This window comes from Thermoascus crustaceus (genome assembly GCF_041956765.1).
Source record: "Thermoascus crustaceus strain CBS 181.67 unplaced genomic scaffold VTN00scaffold_3, whole genome shotgun sequence".
Taxonomy (NCBI): domain Eukaryota; kingdom Fungi; phylum Ascomycota; class Eurotiomycetes; order Eurotiales; family Thermoascaceae; genus Thermoascus; species Thermoascus crustaceus.
Genome location: NW_027192529.1, coordinates 1587135 through 1612284, shown reverse-complemented (window position 1 = coordinate 1612284; position 25150 = coordinate 1587135). Strand labels below are relative to the sequence as shown.

The 25150-nt window shown below is 47.1% G+C and overlaps 8 protein-coding genes across 8 annotated transcripts; 6 read left to right on the top strand and 2 right to left on the bottom strand.

Moving 5' to 3' along the window:
- Window positions 1-85: 85 nt before the first annotated feature.
- VTN00DRAFT_5769 (uncharacterized protein) lies at window positions 86-443 on the top strand (the record flags this gene model as incomplete). The annotated part of the gene is made up of 2 exons (XM_069432335.1): window positions 86-138; window positions 281-443. The coding sequence occupies 2 exons, from the start codon at window positions 86-88 to the stop codon at window positions 441-443; spliced, it is 216 nt and encodes a 71-aa protein (XP_069288206.1).
- An 851-nt stretch (window positions 444-1294) lies between these two features.
- Window positions 1295-2595, top strand: VTN00DRAFT_5768 (uncharacterized protein; the record flags this gene model as incomplete). The annotated part of the gene is made up of 4 exons (XM_069432334.1): window positions 1295-1414; window positions 1518-1735; window positions 1799-1982; window positions 2101-2595. The coding sequence occupies 4 exons, from the start codon at window positions 1295-1297 to the stop codon at window positions 2593-2595; spliced, it is 1017 nt and encodes a 338-aa protein (XP_069288205.1).
- A 1388-nt stretch (window positions 2596-3983) lies between these two features.
- VTN00DRAFT_5767 (uncharacterized protein) lies at window positions 3984-4470 on the top strand (the record flags this gene model as incomplete). Its single annotated transcript, XM_069432333.1, has 2 exons — window positions 3984-4148; window positions 4270-4470. 2 exons carry the CDS (start codon window positions 3984-3986, stop codon window positions 4468-4470), a joined length of 366 nt encoding a protein of 121 aa, XP_069288204.1.
- A 731-nt stretch (window positions 4471-5201) lies between these two features.
- VTN00DRAFT_5766 (uncharacterized protein) lies at window positions 5202-6413 on the bottom strand (the record flags this gene model as incomplete). Its single annotated transcript, XM_069432332.1, has 5 exons — window positions 5202-5450; window positions 5525-5596; window positions 5665-5762; window positions 5823-6254; window positions 6320-6413. The coding sequence occupies 5 exons, from the start codon at window positions 6411-6413 to the stop codon at window positions 5202-5204; spliced, it is 945 nt and encodes a 314-aa protein (XP_069288203.1).
- A 582-nt stretch (window positions 6414-6995) lies between these two features.
- Window positions 6996-8217, top strand: VTN00DRAFT_5765 (uncharacterized protein; the record flags this gene model as incomplete). Its single annotated transcript, XM_069432331.1, has 4 exons — window positions 6996-7018; window positions 7307-7347; window positions 7449-7579; window positions 7795-8217. The coding sequence occupies 4 exons, from the start codon at window positions 6996-6998 to the stop codon at window positions 8215-8217; spliced, it is 618 nt and encodes a 205-aa protein (XP_069288202.1).
- A 420-nt stretch (window positions 8218-8637) lies between these two features.
- On the bottom strand, window positions 8638-10406 carry VTN00DRAFT_5764 (uncharacterized protein; the record flags this gene model as incomplete). Its single annotated transcript, XM_069432330.1, has 4 exons — window positions 8638-9669; window positions 9739-10019; window positions 10113-10157; window positions 10268-10406. The coding sequence occupies 4 exons, from the start codon at window positions 10404-10406 to the stop codon at window positions 8638-8640; spliced, it is 1497 nt and encodes a 498-aa protein (XP_069288201.1).
- Window positions 10407-15169: 4763 nt separating this feature from the next.
- VTN00DRAFT_5763 (uncharacterized protein) lies at window positions 15170-17229 on the top strand (the record flags this gene model as incomplete). The annotated part of the gene is made up of 3 exons (XM_069432329.1): window positions 15170-15343; window positions 15449-15690; window positions 16980-17229. The coding sequence occupies 3 exons, from the start codon at window positions 15170-15172 to the stop codon at window positions 17227-17229; spliced, it is 666 nt and encodes a 221-aa protein (XP_069288200.1).
- Window positions 17230-24284: 7055 nt separating this feature from the next.
- On the top strand, window positions 24285-24886 carry VTN00DRAFT_5762 (uncharacterized protein; the record flags this gene model as incomplete). Its single annotated transcript, XM_069432328.1, has 3 exons — window positions 24285-24396; window positions 24463-24526; window positions 24583-24886. The coding sequence occupies 3 exons, from the start codon at window positions 24285-24287 to the stop codon at window positions 24884-24886; spliced, it is 480 nt and encodes a 159-aa protein (XP_069288199.1).
- Window positions 24887-25150: the final 264 nt, after the last annotated feature.

The window sequence follows — 25150 nt, the reverse complement described above, 5'->3', positions numbered from 1 at the left end:
GTCCCTCTTGATTTCGCCATGTCAGTATTAGGTTCTTTCCGTTCATTTGCAAAGCTTCTGTAGAGCAGAATCGAGTCTGCTAGACATGACTCACGCAACTCCCACCTTGACGCACAACTCCATCCGGAATCCGTACAGGTACGTGTTCGCAGCATAACCTCGGCTCGGACCTTGATATTAACGGTGCTTTGATTGCAGATCGTGGTGGGGAGCTCTCAGAACCACACATCTCTGGTCGGTGCTCTGAGTTTATTGAGTGGTACTCCGTACTGCTATTTAGATTCGGAATGTTGATTCCGGAAGAGGGGTCACTCGGCATTACTCCCAGCCTCAACACCGCGATGCTGTCCTCTGCCGGTTTTGTCCTTCACGCGGTGATTGTCTGTCTCTTCGCTCTCCGACAACGGGAGTTAGGCATTCAGCTCTGTCCTCCCGACGAGTGAAGTGTCATGGCTGCGGTAGGTGAACGTACCTTTCCTTACTGCACCGGGGGCTTTATGCAGACCAGAACTCTAGCGTGCAGTTTATACAGACACACCAGAATTTCTCTATCCCTGACAGCAATCTTTACTATCACCTTGGAGTACAACACGCCTACTACTATGCTGGCAACTAAAGTTTAGAAAACCTAAGTGGGAAATTTTCCCAATGATTTTTCTGATTACGGTAACTTTGATAGCACAGTCATATTGGCTAATTGTGGAGAGCCTTTGGACACTTTAAAGCACTGACCTCCCTGGTGAAATGGTATTTATATCGCCAAGGAGAATATTTATAGTATTTTGAATCCATATTTCAGGGTACATGTGGTGCATCATGACAAAAAGTGGGGTTCCTGATAACTCCTCATAGCTCCATAGTTATCAAACGTCCAAACTCCTTCAAGGAGAGATCTTACAGCTCTTTTCTACTTAAGACTTGCAGCTTCATAATCTCTCGCTACATCGGTTCCACCTTTCGCATTTAATTGTCCTTTTCTAAGCGCCAAGTCCTTTCTTTCCATCATCTTATCTCCACATTTCTCCACTTCCTTTTAAACCATCGTTACCCACTTTTCCACGGGGCATGCTTAGCAATTGATATCCCGAGTTCCCTCCGAGAGCGGAGACTATCGCAATACCTACTTCCCCCAGCACCGTTAAGTCATTGTTCAACAGAGTAGCCACGTATATAGGTACCAGTTGCTGATTGCCGTACCGGACTGTACCTAAACGGTTCTAGGAAATACTGCACATACTCATTACGTGCTACAAGGGTAGACCAGTGAGAAAATCAAATAGATGAGCAGGCAACCATGAAATCCGACCTTGTTCTAGACGCTACCAAGTTTGCCCCGACAGCAATCAGCAAGGAGACCCAGCTCTTCAACGACGAATTGAGCGCCCTCAATGAGTCCTATCCGGCATTCTCACCCGTGAGTAGAGAACATCAATTGAACTAACCCCAATGTGCTTTCTTTCATAATCATTGTTATTCTCTTCTTGTTCCTAACCAAGCATGATTGGGGGTTTCAACAGACCAGAGTTGGGGACTACCGCGCACAAGCCATGAGAGGCGAGATAGCTATGCCCCGAAGCGCGATCCTGCCGCAGGCGAAGAGCATAACCATTCCGTCGCGCGAGCCAGGACGAGATATTCCCTGTCGTCTATTTTTCCCTGAAGGAGAAGGTACCGCTGTGGAGGGGGTTTTCCTCCATATTCATGGTGGAGGATATGTTTTGGGAAGTGAAAAGGTGTCAGTTTTTACATACATGCATGCAATGTTTGATTCTCTCTCAACTAATAATGCTGGTCTCAGATCGGACACGCTGCTGCAGCTCTACGCCAACGCAAAGTCGTATGCGGTCGTCTCGGTCGGGTACCGTCTGGCGCCGGAGCATCCCTTCCCTGCCGGACCGCAGGATTGCTACGACGTCAGCGAGCATCTGGTGAGGAAGGGCAAGGATGAATACGGGGCTGAGCTCAAGATGATTGGCGGTGACGTACGTATTTATTTATTTGTCTCCTGCGATAGATTACTAAATGATCGACCATTGTTCGGAAACTCTCCCGAGGACGCTGACCCGACTTAACTGACCGCACTTCGTTCATGCAATACAGTCCGTAGGCGCAAACCTCTCCGTCCTCACGGCACTCCATCTCCTGCGTACGTTTCCGGCACTTTCACTGGCTGGCCTCGTCTTGCTCTTTGGGGGTTTCTCCCACGGCGTGGTGCCGTCGGGAACGACGAAAAAGGGTGTTTCGCTTCTCAGCCAATCGTTCTGGAAGGACTTGCTCTCATGCTACCTCCCGGCCGGGAGCAACAACGGTGCGGAGGCGTTACATCTGTATAGCCCCGAGGTGGCGCCTTTCTACGCGGACCTGGAGGAGTTTCGGGGTCGGCTGCCCAAGGCGCTGTTCCTAGCCGGTACGGCGGACGTGTTGATGGATGACAGTGTGATGATGTGCGTACGATGGCAGCAGGCTGGGGCGGAGGGAATTCTGAGAGTCGTGCCGGGTGGCGCGCACTGCTTTACAGGGCTTCCGGTGGAGAAGTATCCTGCGGCGAAAGAAGGGTTGGAAGTGGTTCAGGAGTTCTTGGATGAGACGGACTGAGGGGAATGAGGATTTGATGGTTTTCCGGACAATGCCAATTTTGCTTACTCTGTCCAGATATCAATACATCGGTCTCTTTTTTTCCCTTTATTATACGACTGCAGTGACTTCTTATGCTAATCCAAATTTTTATACCAATGGCAAAGAAATGAATAGGAATAAAGTTTTTCTGAATGAACTCACTAAATCCTTCACCGAGCAGTGCTCGAAGTGCCTTCGGATTTGGACCCGTGGCGGCTTGAATAGCGTAGGTGGAGGACGATGAACTCAACAGATGCATTGAACGTATCGCTGGCCCGATCCTGTTTCTTCGAAATCAGACATCTCTGTCACAAATAGATACCTGGTATAAAGTGTAGCGGGGCCGAGTATTAATCGTTCCCCGTGCGGCTACCAGGTTAGTAGTCTCAGGGCCAAACATCAAAGACATCCAAGGATCACGGCGTCTGTCAGACTCCTGCAATTTGATTCCACATAGTATTAACGCTTCTGCAACTGTAACAGAACTGCTATTAGTAATTAAGCATCACGGGCTATGTTTAGGTAGGTAGAAGAGACTGAGAAGTTGCAGGTGCTGGCGATACCTACCTATTTAAATTGTTGAAATCAACTAGGTTGATGGCTTTAGCCCCTTCCTGCTAGCCTATAAGCAGAAGGTCAGCACTGATAGTAGACCAACAGAGCAGCCAACAGCTATTTCTCATCTGGTGTTCCTCAATAAGAGGAAAATGAAGCCGGCTAATGTTATCCTTTGTTGTGTTGTACAGTTTGTAGACGGACTCGGAGGCGCATGCCGGCACCTGACACGGGCCGGGCCGGTATAGACTATACCGGATTAGGGCTAGCCAATTGTTCGGCTTGAGCCGGTATTCCTGCCTAATCTGGATATAGTCTTCAGTCGCCGCGGGATTCGATACAACACCACCGATTATATCATCCACCACGGGAGTCCCGAGATAATGGGTTGGCATGATGTATTCCGTGGTGAGTTTGCTTCCAATTCAGGGACTGTGCCCAATGCTAATACAGTTCCAATAAGGATTCTCTACCAGCTGCTATATGGAGTATGGCGATACTCCATACCCCGCGGAAAGTCAAGGCCTCGACCGCGTTAAATGTGGTTGCAGAAAGGGACCGCCAGACAGATGGGGAAAGGTCAGATCTAGCTTCCGAGCCACGAGGCCTTTCATGTTCTGCAGTTACAGTGACAGCCGTCGCCAAGAATTCGCAATCGTCTCAAGGAATGATGTCTACCAAAAATTCACAAGAGGTACATAGCGAACGGTAGAAATATAATACTAGGTACAAATGCAGCGCAGGATGGCCGAGTACGTTCGTCAAAGTGCCTGGGACCTTCCTCTGGGCGCTTTCCCGAATAGAAAAACAAAATGTCCGTCATCGAGGTTGATGCTCCGGCGCCCAAGGAGCCGCGGAAATGGTATCGCACGACTTTCTTCAACGCCTTCGTCATTGGTGGTGTTGGCTTCGTGGCTCCCGGTTTGTGGAATGCCATGAACGCACTTGGAGCAGGTGGTGCCCAGAAGCCTTTTCTTGTCAATGCCGCAATGCGCTTGTCTTTGATCTGAGTAAGTAGTCAACTTCTGGACAAAATCTCGTATTGAGAGACAGTTGTCCTTGGTGATTGTTCTGTGAATGCGCTGACAAAAATTGCAGTGGGCTTTCTGTGACTATTCGGAGGACCTATTTCCATTCGCATTGGCCTCGCCTGGACTTTGTTCCTTGGCGCTGTTGGATATCCAGTATACTCGTATGGTGTACCAGTTCACAGCGGTCTATTACGCTACAGCTAGACATGTAGCTGATGGCGATTTTGATACTTCAGCGCGGGGCTGTACACGAATAGTCGCTTTGTGAGTGATACGACAGACCAGGGATGACCAGCTCTTTAATTCTGACGTTGAAATACAGGGCAATGTCTGGTTTGTCTTGCTGGGATCAGTGGCTTGTGGTATCTCGTGCGTTTTCCCCATCTATTAAATCTCTATAGAAGCTAATCTGGGAAATCGACATGCAGGGCAGGCCTTTTCTGGGCCTCAGAAGGGGCAGTCGCAATGGGCTATCCCGAACCTTCAAAGAGAGGAAAATATATGAAGTACGTCACGTGCATGCGGCTTTAAGAAGGTTTACGCCTATCGTTGATCTGCTGTTGAAGGCAGGAGCTAATCCTGATATTCCTGATTACCGAGCCCTTACGGCGAGGTTGTTGATGGAGAATCAGGAGCCCAGAGCTAGAATTGAATTGTTGAACAGGTTCTCGCCGTTTGGGCGAGGGCTGCAATTGCAATAGCGAAACATTTTTGGCACAAATGCAGGGCAGAAGCGCATAGACGACGGAATTACAGTTCTGGATAAATCTGAGGCGGGTTGCAAGGTTGTCATTTTCTTTCCATGTGTCCTGTCCATATAGGAATTGATGCCTCTCGTGAGAGGGTTACATCAATGCCCACATATCCCCTGCACATTTCAATACAAAGAGATTGATATATATAATGACAAGACATACTCGCAATATACTCACTTTTATATCTAACTGTTCGACTTCGTTTTATATCCCCGAGGTTGAACTATAGACAGTCATTCATTAATCACATCCTCGCCTTCAGCAACTTCGTACTATCCATCTTCTGTCCCTCGTCGTCTTGCTCCGCAACCTCCAAGACAGGGAACTGGGTAGGCATGATCCTCCGGGGCATAGATCCAGGGACGACAGAATATTTGGAGAAATCAGTGACACCACATCGGTTGCGGAGGAAATCCTCGTCTAGGTCCAGGAGACCGTTCACGGATTCGGCGGGAGCTCTGAGCATCGCTAGGATGGCATCTGAGAAGATGGTCTGTATCACCCAGTCTATGTCAGTAATCGAAAATGCCTGGATTGACTTATGTGGAGTGGCTGGCAGATCCGTACCGGTTTCCTCAGGTCCTTCTTGGTGGAGGGACCCGCGGCCGTGGTGCGTTCTGTTGCTGCTGATTCGATTGCCTGTTTTGATCACTCTTAGCAAGAAGAAAGACATTTATAGAGCTCAAGCAAATAAAAAAAAACCTTACCGATGCAGGCCAGATACTCGTTATAGCCATCTCCTTCCGTCCCTGCCTGACAAAGTCCATTGCCAAACCCTTGGTCAAGACGCTCATACCGACCTTTCCTGTTGTAGACATTCCATTAATGACAAATAGAAGGTTAATAGAAAGAGGAAGAACCCTACCCATCGCATACGCCGTCTTCCCCCTGAAGAACCTCGAATAAATCGGCGGCGACACCACCACAATCCTTCCCCTCCACCCATTCTTCGCAAAATACGGCAACGCAGCCTGCACGCTCGCATACAATCCCTCGGGGTTAATCCTCTGCATAAGCTGGAACCGCTTCACGGGCGTATCCTCGACAGACGCCCACCAGATCGCGCCCGAGTTGTAGATCAGGACGTCGAGGCGGCCGTAGATCTCAACGGTCTTTTGCACGAGGGCGTTGATCTGGTCGACGTCACGCGTGTCGACGGGGATAGCGGTCGCGGTGCCATTGTAGAGTTCCCGGATCTCACGCTCAACGGTGTTGATGGTCGATCGGGGCGAGTTGGGGTCTGGTGGGAAGGGATGGGTTTTGGTCGCATCGGATGTGGTTTTGGCGGCCACGACAACTGGGTCGTGTCTTTAGCCATTATCATGTTGAAATGAACTAACGAAATTGTTCACTTATACATACCTGAGTAGCCATTCTTTGCCAGGTCGATGGCGACCTGCCTGCCAATGCCACGGGAAGCGCCAATGACGACCGCAACGGGCTTTCCAGAAGCCATTTTGCACAATAATCAGCTAGATTGCAAGATAATTTGCTCCAATTATAAAAGATATTAACCGCAATAAACTCTGGGGTTGATTTCGCTATGTTTAGATTAATCTAAACACCGTTTCTTCCCCGCGTCTTGTAACGTCCACCGAAGATTCAGCGTCTCGATTCACGTTCAGTTCTACTGTCGATGGAAAACCGTTGCAGTATATAAATACTCCATGCTCAGACACGAAATTAACATTGTCCCAGACACATATGTGCACGGTCTCGTCTCCAGATTAGTATCGATTAGGGATGTGGAGACCGAACCGTTCGGTTCGGCATGTTGCGATTTTTTGATGAGTGATCAACCTCGGCCGCGTCTCCGCATTTAGTAACAATCCCCAGCTTTCACGAGCCACTGTCAGCTTCATGGAGATGGGCTCTGTCGCAATTGATCAATGTGAGATAATTTCTTCATAGTAAACTGCTCGAAAGAAGATAATAATACGTCGGTTATCCTCCGATCACGTCATTATTTCCTTGAAATATGGGTGGGGTAATCAATGCCTATCTCGACTGCGGTTAAGTCATCACAAACGCCTGAGCAATGGTCTGGAGGAGCTCAAGCTGGTGAGCACTCCGACTCACCTAGCTTCCTATGTGTTTCCATATCTATTCTCCGTCATCAAATTAAAATCGAATTAGCTTAGAACTAATGACTGACTTGACGGTGTGTAGTCTCTCCCTATTCGTACTTTGTGCTGCTGCATCTGCGGAAGCACCGAGCTGTGCTTGCTAACACGGTATCGAGATAGAGTATGGACTACCTGCCTATATTGTGAATGAACACACAAATATTTTTTAACAATGCATATTTTTATATTTACTTATCTTCTCGCTAACGTCCCCCGTTTCCAGGATCATTCCGGTCTTCCTGGGCGGCATAAACGTAGGCTTAGGTATGTACATGTCAAGTCTCATATTCTCTTTCTACACATTCTTCTCTCGAGACCGTTGTGAAGTCTTCATTAATTGATATATTATATTTCTTCTTGCACAGGAAACACTCCTCCATGGACACTTCCCGCAAAAGCCAAGTACAGCGAATATGATAGAAGGCGAGCCACTAGGTATTTCGGTGTGCCTGATTTTACTGCGCCTGCCTGCTTTCTTCCTATCTTGTCGTTGTTGGTACGTGATCCTGTCTCTAAACCATTTCTTGCTTGTCTATCTTAAGTCCGAGACCCATCCTGGTGAGCTTCTTTTTGCGTTACCACCTTATAACTGGCAACGATCCACTTTTGAATATGAAACATCCTATATACGCCTTATACCACCGTCATCACCTCTACTATATTGCACCCCATTAAGGAAATCCACACATGAACACCTGTTAACCTAACCAGTCTCAACGCGCCATGACCTACATCAAAGCGACTTACGACCGCGAACGCTTCGAAACGACCTTCCTCCTTCTCTGGCAGCACCTGTTCTACAAGCACCGGGACATCTCGAAGCCCGAGATTCTGGCCAACTGCTCTCCGAGGACGCGCACTTCTCGCCATCCGAAGTGCAAACGATCCTGGCGGCCGCCAACGGGAAGCGGTGGAAAGATGCCCTCTCGAGAGAACAAAGGAGGCGCTGGAAAGAGGCGCGTTCGGGGCTCCTGGTTTTGGGTCGTCAATGGGGACGGGGAGGGGACGATTTTTTTGGGAGTGATCGATAGGCCCCTTTGTCTTTCCCATTTGAAGAAGGAGCATGAAGGAGAAGAGAAAGCTAATTCTCGCCTCCCACTCACGACAACTTCCACTATATGTGGGAATTCCTAAAAGTTCCCTTCGACGATATCAAGCTCCATCCGAAAAGCGATGGTGATAGCAATACCAAGGACGGCACCAATAGACCTCCAGGACCGAAGCTATGACTTGATGAGAATAAATCGATATGTTTTGCTATTGCAGACCAAATGTAGGTACATACCTAAAGGTGCAATGTAGGCTGCTCAATTTACGGGAATTGTACTCCATATGAAGATTGGAGAGTATACTAACAGGAGAAATGTCCTACACGGAACAGTTCTGGAGTGTATAAAAAAAGGCTATGTTAAGAGCCGATTAACACCATAGTCCACTCTTGGGAATAAGCCACATTCACCGTCAAATCAGATACTTGCTATTTCAGGGTCATTAAGCATCATCCGCACATCTAGTGATCAGCGTGTCTAGGCCTTATATTCTATGGACCGAAAGTCACCCCCATCCAGCAGCACTCCGGGCCAATTTCCCTGACACTCCACCCAGCTTCCCTGGTCCTCTTTCCTCGCCACCTATCTTCTTCTCTCCAGCCGGTGGCCGCACCTCCAGTCCCGCGTGGATGATGTTCGTCCTCAGCAACCGCAGGTGTGCCTCATGCGTGTAGTTCCTGACGCTCTCAAGAGCGGCCGCGTGTACCTCCGCCCGTAGGTCTGTCTGCTTAGAGACGAGCACCCCCTTCTCAAGGTCGATGCGAGCTTCTATCGTACCATCCTGGATCAGCTTGATCAGCTCTTGCACGAATGGCGAGTTGGAATCCACAGGTTGTGCAGTTCCGCCAACGACCGACGGCGCGAACACCTTTGCCATTGCATCGAGCGTCACACGACTAAAGGGAACGAGATATTGCTGTATGGACTTTGTGCGGATGCGAGTATAGAGGGTGGAAACGTGTCGCTGGAGATGGATGTCAAGAAGGTAGTCCGTGCGGTACGCCTCGAGAATCTCAAGGCAAGATCGGAACTTGGAGTTACAGAAAAAGGAAATAGCGCGGCGAATATGCGGTTCCAGCTCGAGGAAGTTGCGGAACGAGCTGTTGTCGAGCACACGTCTTTGCAGCTCATTGCGGTCCATCGACGCAAGCGCGCAAAGCCCGCCGTACACGGCAACGTCGTTGGATGTGATTATTTCATTATACGAGTCCCCGAGACCTGGGTCAGTAGCTAGAAAGCTGTTGGCAGCCTCAAGATATGACCCAGCAGCCAGCTGAGACAAACCCATGACTGCACACAGTTTCGGTTGGTTTCTCGCCTGGTCCTCGGGCTTCGACTGCAGATTGCGGACTCGATGCACATTCGATTGCACAGCAAGCCAGTCTCCGCGGTCAACGGACACATTGATGATCTTGAACAGCATAGAAGCGATGTGACTCGGCGTAGTGCAATAATCTCTCATCCGTCCGTACGCCTTAGATGCCGATGCCAGGTCTCCGATCTGATGGTAGTGCTGACCAAGATCCTCATTGCCCATCTGCAAAAAGATGTCAGAATGGTTGAATTGTACAAACAAAGTGGGGACGGATCGGAAAGCGAGACGTACCCGTATACTCTCCTTGATCAAGTTGTTCTTATACCCTCTCAGCTCATGCTCCAGCCGATCAGTCTCCGCTCTAACAAGCTTCTGCGTGCGTTCCACCCATTCCTTGTCTAGGAAAGCCTCGCTCTCATTTGGAGCAACCTCGGCCAAAGCCTTGACTGCTCTCTCGTATCTGCCTACATCCTTGCCAGATTTCGCCTCCGCGACGGCTGCTTTCAAGGCGTCCGTGGAAAGGTATGTTGAGCAGGTACCGATGAGGAAGAGGCGATCAAATCTCGTTCTCCCTGGAGAAAGTCTCCGTTAGTGCCACGGCCAGGGCGCCACAAGGAGAGCTACCAGATCAAGCTTCTCCAAAACTTAGAATAGACGAGTCGTACCTGTGTAATTTGCGATATACGACTCGAGATCGAACTTTGGAGGATCTTCTCAGACAAATAGACATTGTCAGCTTCTTGAACTCGAATGGTGACTCTGTCCTAAGCCCACTATCGTGGCGGTGATCGGGTCTTCAATTTTGCCAGATAAGACGTACCATCAACCTTCACGAAGGATTCACTTGCATTCCCACTCTCATCTATAAATCCTGACCCTGTGAATGCTGCATCGAGGCCTTTTCCATAATTCATGCCTGGCTGTGATGCCTCGAAGGCATCGGGGATCGTGGGCTCCATCACGTCTCGCCCCCGTGTCCAGTTCCTTGTCCTTCCTCACTCGTTATTCTTCAACTGACAGTGATGTCTTCGATAAGGCCAAAAGCGGGAATAATGGTGTCGGGAGAGCAACGTCGGTAGATGACTCGTAGAGCGTGTGATAGACAAGTCGGGTTCGACCAGGCGGGGCTGACGGAGGTACTGATAAAGGTCGTTAAATCAAGAGGTATCTGTGGCGGATAATTTTAGATTATGAATCGTGAATCGAGCCCGGGAGAGCTCCAGCTCCTTAATTCTTCATGCAGCGTCCCTGCGGCGTGCTCTCCAGAGCTGCCTTGCAAGTTCAAGTCGTAAAGTGCCTTCGTCTCACACGGCGCTGCAGCTAACTTCCCAGCAGCAATCCAAAGCAGAAGGGATGAAAGACGTAGTCGTTCAAATTAATCTAGATATGATTCGATGTAAGACCTGGAACACTGACCAGGCAGCGTGGGGTTTGCGGGGACGGACGTTGAGTCGGAGCTCTCCAGCGCGCTGGCTCATAGACGGCAGGATAAGGTAACTCCGGCAAGTCCTCTCACCGAGTACTACACCGCCTTCCTAATATAGTGTCCACGGTGATTTCTCGGATTCAGTGCCAGGATTTATGGACTGCACACTCATGTTGAAGGTGAATCTGCATTCTCAATGCGCATTTCTTTGAGAGAGCACTTCTCCTGGATTATGAGCCTCGGGACTGGCGCCTTGACTGGAGCAGTCGACCACCGCGGACATCACGGTCAAGTTAGTCGGCTCCAAGATACTTCGTAGTCCTTCCATTTTAACGACTGGAATCTTGCTTGTATTTTGCTCATCCATGATCAATGTTGAACTTCACAAACGGACCTTTTTATAACAGTGATGCCCCATTCAAGGCAATCACTACAGGATGATTGTTATGCGAGCGACTAGCTGGAGCTATTGAATTCTCATTGGTGCCATACGATTGATGCATGATAGAATCTTTTCATAGCACTTTCTCTGCAGACCTGAAAGAATGGGATACCTCCTTCATAACTTTTATCAGTTTAAGCAATGCTCTCAGTAAATACCACTACGACTTCTTACGTTGCATAGATGTTCCATAATAGTGTTTCCTAAAGATATACCCTTCCAGAAAAGGACATCACTATCCTCACCATGATGACATCACTTTCAAGATCCGTTACCAAATAAGCAAACCTCTGAGTATGCTGAACTCCCCTCGAAACTTCATATTTCCATGCCCAATAAAATATATCAGTCATGTAAATATGGCCAGAGAAAGGAAAGAATCATCGTTCGTACTTTGTTCTCTCCATTTCTAACTTTCCCGACAGCAAGAATCTGTCACGATCGACATGGACAACATGGCCTTGCATGAATGAGCATGCTACCCCGCAGGGCAGGAGATAAGAGCATCTCTGATCACGTGGAACTACCATGAGAGACTACCATGAGGTGGTAGTCGACAAAGGTAGTCACTACCATCAAAGACTACCATGAGATGGTAGTCAGAATGGTAGTCAAAGGACCATGTATATAAGGACACCCCCTAACCATGGGGATTAGGATCCTGTGGTCAACTCAGATAGCAATCCCAATAGCAACATTGCTAGTAATGGCTTATCTATCTATCTTTTCCTCTTGTCTTCTGTCCTTCAAGATAAACCCAACACACCTCAACCTAGAAGTCCTAGGACCACTGTTACACTTTGACCACCTTTCTTGCAGAAGGCAGGAAGGAAAAGCAGCAACAGAACATCATTACCCCTCTGTGAAGAAAAGAAGATGGAAGATATCACCTCCCAGGGAGTTGTTCAGGCCCTTAGGGACCTACAGGGTCAAGTCCACTGACTTGAAAATCAACTACAGGATCAAACTGGTGAGAATACCACTCTTCAAGAACAGGTTAATCAGCTGCAGGGTGAACTACAAAACCAAATCAATGGGAATGCCCAACTTCAGGAACAGATGTGGCAGCTAGGACAACAGGCCCATGCAAACACAACCCAGATGGCCAGCCTAACCCCCCAGAATCCTGCAGATAATGAGGTCAACCTGAAAACCAAGATTGCAAAACCTGACCTATACTATGGTGACCAGAAAAAGCTGCAGACTTTCATCTCACAACTGGAGCTCTATTTTTTCTTCAACCCTCATGAATTTCCCAATGAGGAAAGGAAAGTGATGTTTGCAGCAACCTACTTGTGAAGCATGGCAGCTCAGTGGTTTAACCCCTACCTGAAGAACTGCCTAGAAAGATTACCAGAACAACAGTGAGTTGAGACAATTGAAACCTTCAACAGCTTCAATGTGTTTCTAAACCAGATTAAACAGAACTTTGGGGACTTGGATAAGGTAAAGAAGGCCACCAGAACTATCATGTCCATCCAACAGAGAATGTTAGTCACCAACTATATCACTGAGTTCCAACAAGCAGCAGCATTCCTTGGAGACTGGTCAGAACAAGCACTCATGGAGCACTACTATTGAGGATTGAAAGAGGAGGTCAAAAATAGGCTTCTGGCAGTGGAGGAACCAACAGACCTCAACAACCTGATACTCATGGCAACCCAGATTAATAACTGACTTTTTGAGCGACAGACCAAGCAACAACAATTCAATCCCTTTCAGCAAACCCCTCAGCATACAGGAAATGGAGGCGACACTATAAAACTAGATAACACAAATAGGGAAGATTAGAGCCCCCAGAGAATGACAAACAGGAGGACCAGAGGCCCCAACCCCAACTGGACAGAAGAATAAAAGAAATGCTACAAACAAAAGCTGTGTATCCACTGTGGAAAGGACAATTATCTGGGATGGAAATGCCCTGACAGGCCAAAATAAGACAACAAAAAACAAGTGTCAATTGCAAAGTGGAATGAACATACCAAAACTGCCTGGACAACTTGCTATGATGATAACTGCTCAGCCCACCAAGCACCCAAAATGGCAATAGGATGGTTTCCAAAGAATCCTAGGAAGGCAAAAAACTAGAGGACCCTGCCAGTACAGGACCCTTGCAGGAGTCACAAACCAGGTCCCTAAATACTACTACAGAAGTGCGAAACAGTATCACACTTAATGGAATGGACTTATTGAAACAACTGGTTATCACTGTCAGGATCAATGGCAAAAGAGCAAGGGCCATGATCAACAGTAGGGCCATGGGAAACTTTATCAGCCATACTTTTGTTACCAGGAATCAGATCCCCTTTACAGGGAAAAGGGAGCCATACCAGTTATCCACAGTTGATAGATCTGCTAGCAGCTACAATGGAGGATGGGTACAAATAGAGATGGATTAATCCACCTTGCAGATTGGACAACATAAGGAAAGGATTAATCTAGATATCACGCGAATGCCGGGACACAATATAATCTTGGGCATACCTTGGCTAAAGACACACAATCCCCATATAGATTGGGTGATGGGGAAGGTACAGATAGCAGAAGAACCCAACAGAGGTGTAAGGCCTGAAAGGCAACCTGGAGGAAAAGAACAACCTGTAGAGATTAAGGAAATCTCTGAAAATGCAATAATATGAATGTGGAAGAAGGGAGAGCAAGTAGGACTCTTGTATCTCATCTACACACCAGAGATGATGATTAGATCTATGGAACAAAAAGAAATTAAACTGCCCCTGAACAAAATGGAAGCTATCCCAAAAGAATACTGGGATTTTGAGGAAGTCTTCAAAGAACAGGGCAGAGGACAGTTGCCAGAACATCAGCCATGGGATCATGAGATACCATTGAAGCCTGGGACACAGCCCACCTTCAAACTGATATACCCACTTTCAGAAAAGGCACATGCAGCATTATAAGAATATATCCAAAAGAACTTGGAGAGGGGATATATCTGACACTTGATGTCCCCAGCAGGGTATCCAATTTTGTTTGTCTCAAAGAAGAATGGGAAATTACAACTTTGTGTGGATTATCATCAACTCAATAATATCACAGTCAAGAATTGCTATCCCCTACCACTCATATCAGAACTACAGGATAGATTACACAAGACCCAATACTTCACCAAACTAGACCTTCAAGAAGGGTATTATCTGGTCTGCATGAAGGAAGGGGAGGAATGGAAAACTGCCTTCAGGACCCAACTAGGACATTTTGAATACACAGTTATGCCATTCAGTCTTATCAATGTGCCCACTACATTCCAGAGTCTAGTCAATAATACCTTGCAAGAATACTTGGATATCTTCTGCATGGTGTACCTGGACAACATCCTTATCTATTCAGAAATCTTGGAAGAGCACAGACAGCATATGTGAAAGATTCTTGAAGCATTGAAGGGAAGGAAGCTCTCAGTTGCACCCAAAAAATGTGAATAGCATACTTAAAGGACAGAATTCCTTGGCTTTATGATTTCCCCAGGACATGTGGAAATGAATAAAGAGAAGGTAGCAGCCATTAAGGGATGGCCAGCCCCAACAACAGTTAAGGAAGCACAATCCTTTCTTGGTTTTGCCAACTTCTACCACAAATTCATATGGAATTACTCCAAGATAGTGGAACTGTTAATGAAACTTACCTGGAAGGATCAGAAGTTTGAATAGGGAAGTGCACAACAAGAAGCATTCAATCTCCTTAAGCAGAAGTTTTGCAAGGCACCAGTTCTTGGGATCTTTGATCTAGAGAAGCCTATCTTTATGGAAACAGATGCCTCAGACTTCATCATAGGAGCATATATCAGCCAACCTGACAAGCAAGGACAACTATATCCAATCACCTTTTATTCACAGAAGATGACCCCACCAGAACTGAACTACAACATCCACAATAAGGAACTCTTGGCCATTATGGCAGCAGTACAGGAATGGCGACATTACCTGGAAGGAGCAAAGCATCAAGTTGTGATATACTGTGATCATAAGAATTTGGCATATTTCACCTCCACCAAGGAACTGACCCAACAACAGGTCAGATGGGCAGAGGAGCTGGCCCCTTACAACATCAAGATCACCTACTGAAGGGGTTCAGAGAACGCCTGAGCTGATGCACTCAGTCAAAGACCAGACTACCAGGAGGAAGAGCCCCCACCACGGCCTGCAATTTTGCGGCAGGAGGCTGATGGAACCCTCACCTTGGATAAGCAAGCAGCACCTGCCCTACAATTGGGACTGGGCACCTGGGCAGAAAAGATTAAGAAGGCCTACCAGAAGGATTCAATGGCAGAAGAACTTGGAGAAATCAAGAATGATCCCAACATAACCAAAGGGGAGGGAGACATCATCCTATTCCGAGGATTGGTCTATGTCCCAACCAAGTTAAGGGAAGATCTAGTCAGGGATATCCATGAAGCCCCAGCTCATGGGCACCAGGGAATAGAAAAAACTATTGAAAGGATCACCAGGAATTTCTATTTCCCAGATTTGAGGAAGATGGTGCAACAAATAGTGTCACAATGTGACCTCTGCATCCAGAGCAAGGCAGCACAATATGCACCATATGGACTTCTGCAAAGTTTGGCAGCACCTGAGAGATCTTGGCAGTCTATATCACTAGACTTCATCACAGACTTGCCTGAATCAAGGGAACCCCTAACCAGAATAACATATGATTCCATTCTGGTCATAGTGGACCAACTGACCAAATATGCCTACTTCCTACTGTACAAGAAATCATCCAATGCTGAGGAACTGGCATACACATTCTTACAGACCATTTTTGGGAATCATGGATTACCTGAAGAATTTATATCAGATTGAGACAAGTTATTTATCTCAGGATTTTGGCAGACTTTGACGCACCAACTGGGTTCCAAATATAAGCTTTCAACAACAGCTCACCCCCAGACCGACAGGCAAACAGAACAGATAAACCAGACCCTGGAACAATACTTACACTGTTATATTAACTACCAACAAGACAATTGGGTAGAACTACTACCTCTGGCTCAGTTTGCCTATAACAGTGCTAAGAATAAAACAACCCAAGAGTCACTGTTCTACACCAACTATGGATTTGAACCAACTGCTTACCAGGAACCAAAACCAAGCAAAATTCTGGCCCAGAAAGGAATTCTTCAGGCTGATCAGCTGAAGGAACTCCATCAGCAATTAAGCCTTGATATCCAGTTTATTGCCTACTGAACTGCCAAGTACTACAATCAGCACTATAAGAAAGGACCAGAGCTAAAGGCAGGAGATAAAGTGTACCTTCTTTGAAAAAATGTTAAAATAAAACAACCCAACAACAAATTGGATTTTAAAAAGATTGGACCATTTGAAATTGCAGAAAAGAAAGGAGAGGTCAATTTCTGCCTCAAATTGCCAGATACTATGTGGATACACCCAGTTTTTCATATATCATTATTGGAACCAGCACCAAAAGACACCCAACTAGTTACCAAGACTAAAGAAATTCTGCTGGAAAACCCTGACAATGACAAGGACTATGAAGTGGAGAAAGTGTTAGACAGCAGCATGATTGATGGACAGTTTATATACCTTCTGAAATGGAAAGGGTATGATAACTCTGAGAACTCTTAGCAATTCATAGAAAACTGTGATGGGTGCAAGAAACTCCTCAGAGAATTCCACCTCCAGAATCCAGACCGCCCAAAACCAGAGGATCTGACACCCTGAAAGAAGCAAGGTTGCCTCAGAGGACAGCACCTGTGGGACCTGTCCCACTAGGACCTTTGCAAATTGCCAGGGACCTCTTGCTTGAGACCTCCAGAAGCAAGGAACTCCACAACAAAACCAGGAGAAAGCCCCTCAAAGAGCTGCAGATTGCCGGACTGCTGACAACTCTCATATTTATTGGCCAAACACTCCAACTTGGCAAGATCCTCAGCAGATAAGGGGTCATCCTTATTTGACTTATCCATCACAGCAGTGTCATGATCCAACATCTTCAATCCACACTCTTTAAGGAACTTGCACTGTTTGTGCAAGCACTTAATCTTTGCAAGAAGAAGCTCAACCTGGTTCTCCACCTCCTCCAACTGAGCATTGATCTGATCCTCAGAATGGCAAAGGTTATCCCACTCCTTGTCACTATGGAATCACTTCTCACATTTTTGACCTCAACAGGTACAAGACAAACAGTTGTGACTCTTTGAATCTATAATGCAGGAAAGATGATGTGAATAACAATATTTACAAAGATGTTTAACAGGAAGACTGTTCTGTTCAATACAATCAGCCTGACAATCAAACTCACAGTAACAATTGCATTTTGGAGGCATGATAAAACACTTACAAAAAGGAAGTTCAACACTAGGACCAGGGAGAATGGCAGGATTTAAGTACTTTTCAGGACAAAAAGCTAGAAGAGGGGGAGTAGTGTCACAATTGACATGGACAACATGGCCTTGCATGAATGAGCATGCTACCCTGCAGGGCAGGAGATAAGAGCATCTCTGATCACGTGGAACTACCATGAGAGACTACCATGAGGTGGTAGTCGACAAAGATAGTCACTACCATCGAAGACTACCATGAGATGGTAGTCAGAATGGTAGTCAAAGGACCATGTATATAAGGACACCCCCTAACCATGGGGATTAGGACCCCGTGGTCAACTCAGATAGCAATCCCAATAGCAACATTGCTAGTAACAGCTTATCTATCTATCTTTTCCTCTTGTCTTCTGTCCTTCAAGATAAACCCAACGCGCCTCAACCTAGAAGTCCTAGGACCGCCGTTACAGAATCACACTCCACTCCATATTACCATCGTATTTGAGTTTTCCGTTCTTACAAATTCCTTTATTTCCCATTCTACTCAACTCAAGAGTATAAATTTAGTAAGTTTAATACATAAAAATTTGCAGATGACATTTTCAATTTATCAAAATCTATGGCCATGCCACTTGCTACTTCTGATGCTAATAGATGAATAACCGATTTCATTCAAAATACTGCAATATAACAACATTCCAGTACAGGGATGCAGCTTTGCAATTTATTCTTAATTAGAAATAGTTGAACTGGATAAATTCAATCCATTCCTCCCAAGAGGGACAAAATAGAAGCTTTCCCCACAGAATCGCTTTTTTCGAGAAACACATGATATTTACGGATCTTGTACTGAGATGTTATATATTGAATAAGACCTGCCAATAAAATGGCGCTGGAAGCTTGACCCATCCACATATATTTATATTTATAAAGGTGTCTATAGATAATGTGGACAGAAGGAGAGAAATAGATGCTTTCGAATAGCTTCAAGAGTATGTTGAGAAAATCAAGTGCGTAAAGGCAGGATCGTTAGTCTACAGATGGAGTGATATGTCTAGGTATTCAGTATAGATAGTCTTCTTACAGAAAACCGCTAGTTGATATACATACGAAGCTACAAGTGTGTTTGCGAGAGAAGCAGAGAAGGAACAAATTGATTGAAGGCGCTATGAGAGTGTAAACAGAATGACGAATTTATCAAGTATATCTTTTTTCTTCATATATTGGCAAGTAATACCCATTTTATATAAACGTCAAAGCAGATTCGTTCATCACCTGTCTCCCGTGGAAGGCGAAATTCTCAAACTAGAAGCATCATCACCAGTCCTTACTAAGAGCCAGACTGACGTCAACTCGAAAGTGTCCCCTTCATCTGAACCGCTCCTTCAGCTCCCAATTCTTGGATGATGACCGGGTAGATATTTCCGATACATAGGATCTATGTCAGAATAGCTCAATTTTGAGACCTATCCCCGGACAATGTTGAAGTTTCAGCTAAATAGTCAGTTAGATGCATATACGATCATCCAATGTTCTCCTCGATCGACATGCAGGCACCATTTAACAGATACAACTGACACTACTTGAAAGAGCTATTGTAGAGATGTCATTCAGAGGAGGCAATGAATGACGCGTATAGACAGGAGATACTCTCAGAACGAAAATCCAATCATTGTCGGCATCCTCGGGGCGCCTTATGCCTGCTAACTCGGACAATGCCTCCCGGGGAACCTTGCTGGAATAGGAACACGTTCTCCGTAAGCGTTTCAAGAACTATAATATACGTACCGTTACACAGTGGCTTCTGGTATTGCAGGGAGTGGCGGTGTAAGACAGACAGTCAGTCACTCCGACGGGGAAAGTTGCGATAGCGTTCCACATGGTCTCATTTTCTTCTTAGAACCGGGCGTTGCTGTTGTGGGTCTTTAACTTCTTTCTGCTCTTCTTGCATCCGGAGGATTATCCCCAGATGTCGAACTATTGGTTCACCGTCAGACCTTTAAAACTCATAGGGGGACTTGACTGGACTCTAGAATCGTCTAAGCCTGCCTATCTTCTCGAGTCGTAGTGTTTAGTAGAGGGTAGGGGCTGCTTACGGCAAGGAAAATGTGCCCGGCTTACTACCAACTTGAGGAACTGCACCGCTAATGCGTCGAGAATCTCTCACCCCTGAAACAGGCCCGCAAAGAAGAGTATGACTATGCAGAACGGGATAATCCGGCAGGATTCAAACCGTCCAATATCCACTTTAGGATCCCGCGGATGCTTTCCACGCTTATGCATGATTAGGTAGAAAACAAATCATTTTTTCAGCTGATCTGACTGTTCTGTCCCGTGGGAAAGGATATGCACAGGTTACGGAAACCAGTGAGGATGCTCGCAGAGTTCCGGCATGTAGGGGAGCCAACAACCTCACTGGCTTTCTGACCAATCCACGTCCAACTTTCGGCCTTCGAGATAAGTAACAGCGCGTCCATCAGTTCATGGCAATAGCGACATACCTGAATGGGATAGCACCCCGAGATTCCTGCAGGTTATTTTACAGTCAGCCTCAGTAATATCGATTCTTTCCGTTCCAAGGATGTGGGTCTACCATGGAGGGATTACCGTGCTTGAGAAAGGCGGATTAGAACTATGGGGAACCTTTCGATCCTCTCCCTGCATCCTTGAACTGCAAGATCTCCATTCCATCGCGGTGATCGCTCATCGGAGAAACACGAGGTATGCTGCAGAATATGCGCGGCAACCGCGCCACTATACGTGAGTAACTCGAACCATATTATGCTTGCGGTAATGCCGAAGACCAGAGAGAAATGGGAAGAGGACCGCCAGGTAAGTTGCTTACAATCTTTCCATCCAAACCCTGAACCCCAACGTAGCCCAACGGCCAAGATCTGCAAAAGCTGACCACCACAGACATCATCATCATCATCCCCTTCTCCGCGGGGACCCCGCGAAAGCAAAAAGTTGAGAACCATATAGACTCTAGTCCATGCAGGCAACGGTCTCGTATGTTGCTCCAATCAGCATTCCACATAGCAAGGAACGACCATATAACGGTCCGGGCGCTGTCGGTAGGGCCGTAGGGCTGGCAGCTAGCTCCACCGCTTCTGTCAGATCGCAGGCGCGGTGTTCGCAGATGCGAAAATCTGACCGCTGTTGCAGATCGCAGGATCGGTCAACAGACAGAAAATGGTGGAAGGTAATGGGGAAGAGGGGAATCCAGACTGGCGGTGCAGACCCGGACCATGCAGTTCGGATGTCGATACCACCTTGTCTCAGGATCAGCAGGGAGTGATGAAATTCCGCGTTTGCTGGCCTGGCAGGACTCCAAAAAGGTGGGGAAGAGCGAGGACATCGTTGAACCTTCCAGGTATTACGCTAATAAGTCACCCCATTCTGGAACAAAAGAGGTCACTTCATGAATGACGACTCCATGGAAGGCTCGCTCACAGCCTTGATTTCCTAGCACCATTGCTCGGAAGTTCCTTGCAACCTTTCCATCCGGATCCCATCGAACTGACAATTGACGTCAACTTCTGCACCTCCACAGGCCAGAACATCCCATAACTCTACGGTACAAATCCCACAGAGAGTTCAAGATCTCTCACACTGTAGCATCAGAACCAAAGCCAAAGAGAGAAAATCACCGAAAACCCCCGAGACAAATCGGCACAGGATGTCGGCAGTACTGCTACTGGTACAAGCCACAATATCCCTACTAAGAACCGTTATATGACTGGTACAGGTACATACATAGGGCTGACCATCCTCCTTGCTTGCTCACGTGGTGACTGCTCCCTCCACACGCGCGGCAAGGGGCAGGCCGTAAACTATCGAAGTGTCATCCTTTTCAAATTTATCAAGGTAGAGATGGATTATCTACATACCTAGGAAGCTAGCATTGTACAGTAACACTTTCATGCTGGTATTCCTACTTCATGGGAGTTATATCCAGGCAGTTTCTATACCGGCATGTTCCAGATAAAGTAGATACTATAGACAAAGACAGTTTCACGGTCATCCACGGTACCGATCTTGGTCCTTCATTACGCATGTAGGTGCCAATAACAGGCATGCTAATCGCACATAATACTGTGAAAATAAGACCACTGGATAGTAGAGAAAAACAATATCAACAAACTTCGATAAGTTCCTCGACGTGGACACCAAATATAAAAAGCTATTTCATCATCTACGCAGTATCCATTCCATGGACTGCATACATCAGCAATCAGCATAGACATAACCATAACTCGACTAAGAGGGATTAAACTACAGCAGCGGATGATACTTGTGTTATGCATATACAGTACCTAAGTCCATACATTATGTTCTGTATAATGAATACACGCTCGACTAGCTTCATCATCTCCCTCAGGTACGTACATTCATAGCATAAATTAGATACTAAAATATTAAGATTTTTGTTATGCAAGAACCCCTGATCAGATTCCAATCTTCACTCTGTTATCCTCTTGTACCTCCAATCCTTCTTTTGGTATGTATTCCAGGACATAGTAAACATCAGTTGATCGATGCCTAAGGTAGTGAACACCACTATACGTACCCCGCACAACCATTACCACCACGACAGACAGACAGACAGAAAGGAGACATCCCCTCAGCCCTCGCAAATATATCCATACATCGTACAGTACAGCACATAGATATCTAAGACAAATATATACTTCTCTAATTTTTAGAACGAGCTGGGTAAATAGTAAGACAAAGCACACTTCCATCTCAAACCAATCTTCATAGATAGTATAAACACGACTAATCCATCTCCTCTTCCCGTCGCAGGCAACCAACGGTGCGGGCAGAGAAACAAGACCAACCTAACCGAACCGAACCTCCCATGTTCCGAAAATTCCAAATACTCTGAAACAATTTCTCATGATGGCTGGCTGATACCCTCTTACGTGTTCGACGGACAGCGGTCGGCTGGATAAACAGAGCCGCGTCGCATTGCCCCGCGCTGCGTTGTGCAGTCCCATACATACCTCATGTCTCTGCGACTGCCTACCTGCCCACCTATCTGGTACCCACCTACCTGCAAGCATGAAGGGTGGGATGCAGGTGAAAATAAACTTTTCAACAAGAGCAGCCGGACAGGGCAGGTAAGCAGGCTTTTGATCCTTCTGACCGCTTGTTGCTAGATAGGATGTAAAGTAAGTACCTGATGCATGCAGTAGTAAGAGCAAGTAAGTACCCTTACCTATGTAGTTGCAGCATAAGACATAACTCTGGTCCAGAACCTTATCAAGACTCTATTTTACTGACCGACCGTTAAAATGATGCAGTGAGAGTGTCCCCGCGAAAACAACCGGTGAGATGTAGGTCACAATTATCACGGTGACCTATGACAGGCGTTCCTACTGCACTGCGTATGTAGGCAGGGATAAAAGATTAGTAAGTGCCTGCGTTGCGTGGCATGTCAGCCAAGCATCGAGGTTACATGCTTAGCACTAACCCTGTATAGGCCAAGCATAACTCCGTCGGGATCTTGATTACCGTGTACATACATCCGCGGTAACTAAGTTAGTAAGTTAGAATAGTTGATTATGTAACAACGTGCAGAGAAGGGCAGGGCAGTCTGCTCCTTTGGAGATTGTAGACATGTGATGCGGGCAGAGCCTCAAGACGCGGGTTACTGGTGAGTACCTCTGCGATAGATGTGCTGTACTATGTATGAGCGTTTCTGCTCCACCTTCGCAATAAAATGCTGTGGGTATTTGCCTATGCAAATGGCAGCGGTAACAGTATCTCTTGGCTCAGGTCATGTCCTCTGCTGATTGGTACATGGTCAGATGGCTGTCTCCTTCTCTGTTAGCATGCAGAATGTTTACAGAAATATATCCACACAGCATGCGATGCGAAAGCCTTTTTAGCCGCCGGGGCAATCGAGTCGATACTTAGCTTTTGAGTTAGCACGTTCGTCCGGCCGACTCGTATCCCAGACGCACGAGGATGTGAGCTATTCTTGGACTCGCACTCCGTGTTCATCTAGGACAACATCATTATTCCCACCTCCATATCGAGCAGACCAAACCGTCGCCAGGCAGAGCATCATCCGCATTAGAGCGTGACGACATCTGGGGCAGCCGCAGCGGATGGGACTCCCGTATAGCAGATGACCCGATCAGACAGACAGATTTGAGATTCCTGCCGATGTTTGCTTGCGGGTCAAGAGTGTGATGGTGAATGGATGGAGGGGGATGCGGGGTCTAGCGTTGGGAGAGAAGAGAACTTGGACCGCAGAGGCCGGATGCATGAGATCACAGAAAAGGCAAGGCGAAGGAACAAAGTTGGGCGGCCAGATGGGAAGAGAGAGAAAGCGCCAGTTAGGTCGCGAGGCGGCGGTAAGGCTGCAGACTACCGATGGTAGTTGCCTCGATCCGGCATTTTCTGTGCGGGTGAAAAGGGAAGGATCTTATGGACGCTTGTGATGTGAGGTCCCCGAGAAGGATCCCGACGCCTACATGTCATTAGCAACTTTTTTCTCCCTTCCTTGTGTCTGTTCCTTTTTACCGTCCGAGATCTTTCACAAACCCCGCAACGCGGCTGGCCTGACACGAAACGTTGGGAGCCCGCCAATGTTATGACAGCTGGCAGGCGGCTTTAGCGTCGACTCCCGTCTGGAGAACGGAGAGCCGTGCCTCTTGAGCTTAATGATCCATCTCCATAAGATCGTCGGCAGTCAGAGTGTCAATCGGACGGGCCGCGTCGCTCCAAAAGCTTGGCGGCCAGTCTGGAATCTGGACTCTATCGGGAAAGCAAATAGTTAGTCGATCCGTGGACGTAGCCTCGAGATTGGCAGGCTGCAAGCATGCGAACTGTCGCCTAAAGGCGTCAAGAGGCAAAAGGACACGAAAGCCAGTCCGCTCGAAGATCAAAGAAGGCAGACGAAATGGTGAGTGAAAAACGGAAAAGCAAACAGACTATGGCTGACCGTATTGCATGAACCAGGCAAACAGCCCGCACCAAGGTCAAGTGGAAAAAGGAATTTCGCACTGCTTACGAACGTCATAACCTAGCCTACGCTATCTCCTTTTTTTTGGGACATGGACGGTCCCTCGCCGACGCGATGGTCCTGGCCGTCTGCTTATCTCCACGCCCGGCCATCTGGCACAGGGCCGGTGTGTGCATCAGCCACAGGCTAAAGATGCCCCAGCAGGCCCGGTGCCTTGGTGCAGGACCGCTTCCCGCTGCGGGACTGCCGGACCAGACTAGTTCCCCTCTGTGGCGGTACATCTGCGCTATCAAGTACTAGACATAGACATGCGTCGGTGGGCCAGTGGACCAGGTGGACCGTCAGTTACGTGTATTTACTGTTCGCGTGTCATGTTAAGCCATCTGTTGGAATACGGAGTACTCCGTGTCACTTGTTGGGAATCGCAGTAGTCAACAATAATGCAGGCCGACCGATCTGGCAGCCGAGACGACATCTCACATAAAGATCCGCCAGATAGCCTACATTCTTTTTTTTTCTCATCCGAGGAAATGATGGTCGTGGACGGTTCTCTCCGAGGCTCTT